General features: G+C 33.9%; 1 protein-coding gene across 1 annotated transcript; it reads left to right on the top strand.

The window, feature by feature from the left end:
- Positions 1-237: 237 nt before the first annotated feature.
- Positions 238-6,110, top strand: LOC131641748 (ubiquitin carboxyl-terminal hydrolase 24-like). Its single transcript, XM_058912054.1, has 7 exons — positions 238-641; positions 1,036-1,707; positions 1,936-2,123; positions 2,743-2,990; positions 3,785-3,927; positions 4,428-4,598; positions 5,590-6,110. Exons 1-7 carry the CDS (start codon positions 627-629, stop codon positions 5,776-5,778), a joined length of 1,626 nt encoding a protein of 541 aa, XP_058768037.1. The 5' UTR covers positions 238-626; the 3' UTR covers positions 5,779-6,110.
- The last annotated feature ends 4,036 nt before the right edge of the window (positions 6,111-10,146 follow it).

Genomic DNA, 10,146 nt, shown 5'->3' with positions numbered 1-10,146 from the left:
AAAATATAAATCAATTTTGATCCATAATTATTTCATCTAAAATTCAAACTCAAATTCTTTAAATTAATTAATCACTTAAGCTTAATCTCTTAAATAATTAGAAAAATATCATAGATAAAGAAGAGAGAAAACAAATTAAAATTAACAAAATAAACTAGAGTTAGAGGAGATGATCTAATGTGAAAATAATGGGGCCCAAGAAGGGACCAATAATATACATAGAACCTCAATAGTCCCAAGCAAAAACATTACTACCTTTCATCTTTTCGTAACCCTAACTCCAAGCCAAAACCAAAACTGTCTATCATTCATTCATTATACACGCCTCTTTTTTTCTTCATCTTCCTCTTCTTGTCGATGCTCCGTCTTGCTGATACCAAAGCTCAAACGGGGAGGGTTCCTTTGTTTATTGCTCTCTCTTTCTCTCCCCTTCTAACCCTTTTCCCCTTTCATGTCTTCAATTACCGCCTCTGCTCTTCCAGGGTCTCCAAAAACCCTACTTTTTGATTTCAATTTCGATTTCCCTCCCTTCTCTATACACAACAAACCTTCCCCTCTCTTTCACACTCTTCAATTCATATTCAATTTTACCTTATTGCCTCTTCAACTTCCTTCTCTTCAGCAACATGAGCAATTCTAAGGTTCCATTCTTGCTATAACCATTCTATATTTTTGTATGATATTGTTTTTTTTTTTTTTTTTTTAAAATTGACTGTTGTTTGTTGAAGCTGGGAACTACGTGATTGTTTTGCAAACAATTGGTCAAAGGTTGTTTTTTTTAATGTTAATGTTATCTTGGTTTGGGCTTGTTTTTTCATTTAGATCTCCTGTTTCTGTTGGTGGTGTGAATTGCTTGATGAATGCATTAATACCTAATTAGGGTTTTATTATTATTAATCTTTTTGTTGTTGAATTTTAGTATATTGTTTTATTGTAATGTTATATATTGTTTTGTTTTTGTTCCAAATGTATATTGAAATGTTTTAAATTTCATATTGTTGAAAATGCTAATTTTGTTTATGGGTTTGTAAGCAGGTTCTACTATTTGGCTCATTTACTGAAGATGAAACCAAATTGCTGAGGGTAAAGAAGTCTTCGGGGAGAAATGATAAGCCTGTTGAGAAGAATCAGCTGCAATTTGGTTCTCTGAATTCTGTTGTTGAATCAAGCGACCTGCCAAAGTCACCAAAAGCACCAAAAAATGTTCCTTTCCCTGATTCTCAAAATCTTGTTCCTCTCCCTGATTCTCAGAAACTTAATGGAGTGAATGGTGTCAGTGCTAACATACCTAAGGTATCCGAAACTATTAAAGAGAATGGCAGTACCACTAAAGTCTCTTCTAGTCCCTCAGGTATCACTAGTGCAAACAGTGTTAAAGAACATCATGTGCCTTCTGTTACACTACTTCATGAAAATGGTACTGCGAGTGCAAACCATTTTACAAATTTGAGCCTGGATGGTTCAGGGACTGAATGTTTGAAGAGTGCCTTAAAAAATGGCAGCAGTGATGATACTTCGAAGTTATTTGATGAAGACATGAAAAAGGCACCTAATGGGCATGCTGTAATGGATGTTAAGGAACTGCTGCCTCGAGGCCTTATTAACTCTGGGAATTTATGCTTCCTTAGTGCAACCGTGCAGGCTCTCTTGGTTTGTTCTCCTTTTGTTCAGCTTTTGCAGGAGTTAAGAACTCGCAACATTCCTAAGGTAGTTTTTCTTCTGCCGCAAATATCAATTAATATTGCTGTTTGATAATTTAGATTAGCTCATGGGCAGCATGACAATCAATGAGCACATAAAAACTGAATTAAAATGTTATATTTAGCAGATAAATTTTCTCTTAGATATTGAATCGTTGTATGTGTTTTGACTTACCTTGTAACTAAAAAAGATCAGAAATTGATACTGCATGCTTATTACCGTGTAACTTTTTAGGTTGGCTATCCCACGCTTAAAGCATTTGCCGAGTTCGTAACTCAATTTGACATGCCAAGCGGAATAAAATTAAAGAAGAAAGATACAGATTCTTTTGAGTTTGGACGGGCATTTTGCCCTGTTATGTTTGAAGATGTTCTGAAAAATTTTACTCCGGATGTGCCAAATAGCATTTCAGGAAGACCAAGGTTGGTGACAAATTAATTTTTAATTTAATGAAATTTTAAGTTACTCTTCCCTGCCTGCCATCGAAAAACTTTCAAATATGTACATTCCCTAACCAGTTTTTCATCGAATCATTGAATTTTTTGACTACAATCAGGATATTTATGGTCATGTCATGAAAACCTATGTGTATGCTAATTTTTGAAATTTCCTTGGCATATATATGTGACCATTTTAAACTGTAATCATGTAATACAAGTACAAGCTTAATTTTTCTTCAAGAAAATAACTGAGAAATGGTAATTTTTGTAATCTTTAGCATACCTATGCAGGGACTTTATTATAGTTTTCTATACAGAGGATTAGAATTTATAATTGTTGCACCCTTTTTTTAAAGGAGTTTGCATTTATAGATACAACCTTCAATAGCTTTTCTTCTTCTTTTTAAATATTTCTATTATTTCACAAGTATACAATTATTTAATGAACCTTCTTGTCCTGGAATTTATACACCGATTCAGCAAGTTATTTGGTCATTTATAAGTGTGCCATGCAATCAAATGCTTAGGTATGATGTAATTGGTTTTGTGATATTTGCTTGTAATTTTCATGATATTTGTGATAATGACGCGCCACTTTCAGGCAAGAAGATGCTCAGGAATTTCTGAGCTTTGTAATGGATCAAATGCATGACGAATTACTGAAGCTTGAAGGACAATCTTCAAGTCTTAATGGTAGCAAATCTTTTCTAGTTTCTTCTGTGGAAGATGATGAATGGGAAACAGTGGGGCCAAAGAATAAATCTGCTGTTACTAGGACTCAAAGCTTTATTCCCTCAGAATTAAATGATATTTTTGGAGGACAACTCCAAAGTTTGGTTAGAACTAAAGGTACGAGATATAACTTTTATATCGCGTGCTTAGTTATAGAGTTCATTTTTTATCTTCACTTATTATAGTATACCATCACAGTGTTGTGGAATTTCATCTAGTCTGTCTGTCACTTCAGTTGCATTATGTTTTGTAGTTGTGACTTGTGATTTTGAAGTTCCACAGTATTTTCCCTCGCTGCAAGTCACCTTCATTGCTATTTTCATAATAGAGCTTCCGGGATGCAAAAGAAAAATGTTTTGAGCTTATGGTTTATAGCTTATTGCTTATAAGACCAAAATAGACCTATGTGTTACTAATTTTTTTCCCATGAGCTTATGGCTTTTTTACTAGCTTGTAGCATTTTTATATAAGATACTTCAAGCAGTGTTGTCAAATTGCGGTGCTATGATGGATATACATTGCGGTTTTTGGGCTCTCCGCAATGGTAAATGTTGGCCGCTATTGCGGGTTTTTCCGCCATAATCCGCAATAACGGCGCTGCAAAGCGGCCGATATGGCGGGATTTTGTCTCTCCGCCATGGACCGCCATCTGCCATCGACAACACTGACTTCAAGTAGTGTTTGAGCATAGTTTCTCATTAGTTTCTCAATTTTACCTTTGATACCTTAATTAAAAATATCTTTTTATGTCTTTTCATAATCATCAGCTAGTTCAACCACTAAATTTTCAAACACTACACATTCAATCAGTTGGCTAGTGCATTCTCTATTAGATAGTTGATATTTTCTTATCAAACATAGCTTAAATGAAAACAATCATATCCATATGTCTATTTTTTTCCTCTTTTTAGGAAATAGATCTGCCACTGTTCAACCATATCGCTTGCTTCATCTTGACATTCACCCTGATGCTGTTCACACCATTGAGGATGCCCTGCACTTGTTTTCTGCACCAGAAACTCTTGAAGGGTACCGAACATCAGTCACTGGAAAGGTATTTTCCCTTTAACATACATTATTATTAAAGCTAGCATTTACAATTTTCATAAGGAATAAGAATTTTGATGAGTGGAGTATGATGCATGCATGGATTATACTAAAGAGTTGGCGTTTCCTACTCTGGGTTGTTAGTTATGTGGTACACATGGTCATCTACCTCAGTTAAAGTATTAGCTTTATCCTATCAACCCAGTACCTGAATTCATACATTCATATGCGTGATACAGTCAGTGGAATTGCAACTGATATCAAAATGATGTATCCACTCCACAATGCAATTTATGGAAGAGGCCAACTACAGTGTTGCCTTTTATGGTTTTCTTATCTGCATATTCCCCGTTAGTAATTAGTAATTTTGCTGCATAGGAAGTCCAAATATTGGTAATCAAAATGAAATAACTGCTGAATAACTGCTTTGTACTGAACAATGATGTCCTATGGTTGTGCTGGGTAATATTATGTATTACTGCTAATAAAATTGATATTTTATTTCAGGCAAGGACTGCAAAAAAATCTATACAGATACAGACACTTCCTAAAGTAATGATTTTGCACTTGATGCGATTTGGTTATGGAAGCCAGGGAAGCACCAAGTTGCTTAAGCCCGTGTACTTTCCTCTTGAGTTGATATTGGGTCGTGACCTGCTTGTTTCACCATCTACCGAGGTATGTCTTATTATTCCAGTCCATACAGACATCTTGAACATAAATAAAAATAACCTTTACCTGGATTATGATGTTAAATGCAAGCTTCCTTTTCTGGTTGCTAGAATACAACCTGCTGTATTCTCAATGATGCACTTCTAATTTTGTGGGAATTAACTTTACAAGGATTGAGTTGTCAATATTTTTGTTAAAAATCTCCTTTACACAATTTTAAGATTTATTCTTTTTTTATTCTATTGAGATTGCTTTTGGTGCTTCACAAAACAGTTATGATAACTTTAAAAAAAAACATGACTTATCTTTACTATCATTGCAAACTGTACACCGCTTTAAAGTACTCCCCCTATCACTCCGGAAGATTTATTTACTGTTTGTGATATTTTTATGCTGGGACTGCTGACTAGGTAACTTAAACTTGTTGGTAAAATAAGTTGCTTGGCTTTTGCTAAGCAATCATCTGAGTCTCTTGAATGAAAAATAAACAAAGCTGCCGGGAGAGTTTTGCCTCTTAAGTGAGTGCTCAAAATTCAAGTTAGTCAATAAAAAATAATGGTCAGTTGGTTTTTGTGAAGGCAATAAAAAATGTTTGTGAACCCAATATGATTTATCTTTGACTGCTCTCTAGAATAGTTGTCCTCTGTTTTTTATTATAAGTTGCTTTGGAAAAAAATTATATCAAATTATAAGCTGTTTTACAATACCTATGAATTATTATTTTTTTTTCCTTTTGTACCATTAAATATTTATTGTTCTCTATTCTTTCAAATATTTAAATTTATTTATCCAATACAAATAATGAAGAACAATATTGTAAAATTCTTTATTCTCTCTTTTCCATACAACAATGATTACATTTCTTAATATGTGTGAAAATGTCAACATCTTATCTTAAAAAACTGCATGAGTATATTTTAGCTGGACATGGGAGGCTTAATTAATGGTCATAATTAAAAGAGGGCATAAATGTTGACTGACTTTGATGCTTATGCAGGGTCGAAAATATGAACTTGTCGCTACAATTACTCATCATGGAAGGGAGCCTTCAAAAGGACACTACACAGCTGATGCACAGTATCCAAATGGTCGGTGGCTACGATTTGATGACGCATCTGTCTTTGCCATTGGAACAAATAAGGTGCTGCATGATCAGGCCTATGTTCTTTTCTACAAACAGATATAAGCATATACATATTACTCTGTGGATATCTACTCCCTTTTGCACTAATGAAAGGATTGATAGTTGGTTAAATGTATTGCATGGACAATATGTTGATATCTACTCCCTTTTGCACTTAAGAAAGGGTCATATATGTTTTGTTTCAGTCTAGGGTGTGATATAAGAGTAATTGTTGTAACATTCTTTTTCTTTGTTATCTAAACCATGAAAAGTTTTGTAGTCCTAGTCTGAACATGAGATCATGTTACAGTTAAAGGCGTCTAAGAAATATTGCTTATTGTAAAGTTTGACTTGCTTGCAAGAAATTGGGATTTAAAGCATAAAGCTTTCACCTTTGTTGTGTTGGTTGTTGATTTTGTACCAACTGTTTCAGTTTTGCGCGGGCTAACTAGTGACCCATTAATTTGGTACATGATTTTTGTTAAGCTATTGTTCAGATTTTTCTGGCTGATTAATATTAAATATATCCTTTAACAGTGCAAGAAGCCGATTTAAGCAAATTTTACTCCTTTCAAGGTTCAAATGTAATCCAAATTAATGAGTTAGTTGAGTTATAATGTCTTGGGGCTCTTTAGTTTAGCCTATATGTACATACGTGCTTATGTACATCCTTAAATCCACAATGTGATTAAATGATTTGGTGATTGAGGAGATATTCATAATTGTTCATTGTTCAGGAAAGATGGAGTTTCGCAGAATGATTTTCTATCTGTTGCCCTTAGGTTGTTCCACACAGGTTCTTAAAATGTTCATTTCCTTTCTTTATTAGATCATTATCACCTATAGTTGGATTTGAATACAACTGTGCTGGTTTTATGGTGGGAATTGACTCTGCAATAGGACAAGAGGATCAATACTCACGAGTTTACCCAACATTAGGATCTCAGATTTTGAGTTTCCCCTAATAATAAAACTTGTAAAGTGAAAATTATAGCATGTACTCCATAGCAATTGGTTGCCAAAGCTGTCTTGTATAACTTATTAGTGTCACTCATGATCTCGGTTAACTAGAGTGCTAGATAAACACTAAATATGTAATTATAATTCGTAGGTATTCACAATGATCAATGAAATATACACAACAACTAACTGAAGCGAAAATCCTTGAGATAAAGAAAGAGAGATAAAGAAATAGATGGATTTATAATAAAAATAAAACAGATTTTTTAATTTTTATAATAAAATTTATTTAAAAAAAAATTACAACAGAGAAATAATAAACACACAAGCTCCAACCAACTGATCAGTCAAATCATCAATCCTTGGAAGTGGATACCTGTTCTTAATCACTTTGTCCAGTTGTCTATAATCAACACAAAGCCTCATAGAACCTCCCTTCTTCCTGACCAACAAAACAGGTGCACCCCACGGTGATACACTAGGACGAATAAACTTCTTCTCCAACAGATCCTCAAGTTGACTCTTCAACTTTTTCAACTCAGAAGCAGACATCCTATATGGAGCCATCGATACAGGACTAGTTCCAGGGACCAAATCAATCGAAAGCTCAACTTCACGTTCCGGCGGTAAATCACTTACATCCTCAGGAAATACCTCCGCAAAATTACAAACTATTGGCAATTTCACAATTGTTCTCTTCTCATGCACATCTAAGGTTGCCAATAACATAAACAACTCTTCATCATCTTGCACAAATTCATCCACTTTACATACTATCAAGCTGACATGACAAGTTTATCTCTTCCAACACGATTCCTTCTACTATCCACAAGAGATTAAGGGTGATCAATTCCTCAATTTGTTAATAGGTAGCCGAAAACCATAATGGTAGCATAAACCATCGTTACTCAACTGCAATATAATCCTTTGTCTTATGCTCAAAGTTACCTCAGCACAGTATCGCACGTAGCAACAACTTCTCCCCCACTTGTTTCAATCTCGCCTCCGCAGGCAACAACTATAAACACACCGAGTACTGACAGTGTTTCACACACATGTCGCATACCAAAGGGAATAAACACATTAATAACCTAGCCAACTGACCGACCGTGCTCTGATACCACTATGTAACACCCCCAATTCTATACTAAACAAATAAGGCATACATTTGCATAAATCAGAGTAAAGAAGCATGCATCTCACGAGGGCGCTGCACATATTTCAAAATAAAACAACATTTTATCTTTAACATGCAATGGTCATTTCCAAATAACACGGTATTTAAAACAACTTGCAAAACCACAGCGGAACAATCATCTCATCAAATAAATGGTAAAATCGGATGATTCCCATACATCATCCACCATGTCTCAACATCTCGGCTCAAGGCCTCTCATCAACAAAATAACATAATCAAATATGGAATACAACATGAGTAAACAATTATCTCGTAACATCGAGTCATAAAAATATAAACCCAAATCCCATGTGTTACATATGACCAGAGCACAAATGACTACTTAGTCACGACACTCTACAAGAGATCTAAATCTCTAACCTAAGCCTCCTTCGAAGCACCACTATCCTCGAAAACATGCGCGTTACCAACAAAGGATAACATTCAAACAGAAGGGTGAGAATTCAAGTTATTATAGATAAATATAATATGGGAAATGTAAAACACAACAAGAATACATTTCAAGAATTCATCATTCTTCACATAAACATGCATCATATGCAATTAAGATTATCTCATCAATCTTAACTTACTGCATACCATAATAATCCAACTCTATGAATTATCCACCAATTGTACACAACATTCACAACACAATTAACAATTACAACAAAATACTAGCACCATCATATATCCAATCACAATCATCATGAATATATTACCACACATCGTACCAATAGTTGTTATTCATTCATATATATATATAGATAGAGAGAGAGAGAGAGAGAGAGAGAGAGAGAGAGAGAGAGAGAGAGAGAGAGAGAGGGTTATATTGACTCCAAGAGTAAGTGTTCAACACTTACTCCAAATCATAACCATTGATTATCATTAATCCAACGGTTTTAATTAAAGTTTTATATAAAAAAATATTTCCAAAAATAATGAGATTAAATGATCAATTAAAACCGTTGGATTAATGATAATCAATGGTTATGATTTGGAGTAAGTGTTGAACACTTACTCTTGGAGTCAATATAACCCTCCTCATATATATATATATATATATATATATATATATATATATATATATATATATATATATATATATATATATATATATATATATTCATCCTAACATATAATGAATATCACATTCACTTAACACATATATGAATATTAGTCACAAGTCATTAATTCATAATACACGCATAAGTAATCACAAGTTATCCATGTATTATCATCAAAATTAAACCACTAAAAATCAACCAACTCTATAATATCATATAGATAATCTCATTAGCTTCCTAACGCTTTGAACGGCGCATAAAACGGAGTTACGGATCAAAAGTTATGGTCTTTACAAACTCTGCCAAAAATGGAAATCATCAGGTCAACGCAAGGGATTCATAGGTCGACACATGGGTGTTTTCAACCCCTCTTGGGTTAGCTCAGGTCAACTCATGAGTCGACGCAAGGAATGCTACAGGTCGACGCACATAATTCATAGGTCGACGCATGCTGAAGGAAAATGGATTTTCTACCGTTTTGGGCTGCTCAGGTTGACTTATGCTTCTGTGTAAGTCGACCTACACTGCGTAAAACTCAGAAAATCACCATTTTTCTTTCCCATTCCCCTCATACAACAACCATGAACCCATATACAAATTATACATCAATTGAAAGCAAATTTAGCACACATATAATGTTCTTAAACATGTTTCTAACCATGGGTCATCCATACAACACATTGAACATGAACAAATCACAAAAATCCAATTGATTTCACATAAACCCTAACATTTTCTAAATTCATGAAATTGAAGAATAAAAAGCATACACAACATTACCCAATCATATAAACCTATAAGAACTTGGATTCTAACCCTTACCTCAAGTTAATCTCCTCCTATCTTCAAGAATATCCCAAAATCCTCTTCTCTTCTCTTCTCTTCTCTTCTCTCTTCTACTCTTCTCTTCTCTATATCTTCCCAAAATTATGAGAAATGACCTAACTTAGTTCTTACTATCTTTCTCTCTAATTTGGGCTTAACCCAATTATTACCCAATACCTTATTCCACTAATTAGGCCCAACAACTTATTATTTCATTAATAACTCTATTAACCAAATAACACTAATACACATACAATTAAATACTCAATTAATCATTATACCACATAATAATTAATTATAATAAATAATTAATAAAAACACCCAATAAGCTAATTAAATAAATATCTAATAAAATTGGGATGTTACAACTCTCCCCCACTTAAAAGATTTTCGGCCTCGAAA

Source organism: Vicia villosa, unplaced genomic scaffold, assembly GCF_029867415.1.
Source record: "Vicia villosa cultivar HV-30 ecotype Madison, WI unplaced genomic scaffold, Vvil1.0 ctg.004005F_1_1, whole genome shotgun sequence".
Classification (NCBI taxonomy): domain Eukaryota; kingdom Viridiplantae; phylum Streptophyta; class Magnoliopsida; order Fabales; family Fabaceae; genus Vicia; species Vicia villosa.
This window is presented reverse-complemented; position numbering and strand designations above follow the sequence as displayed.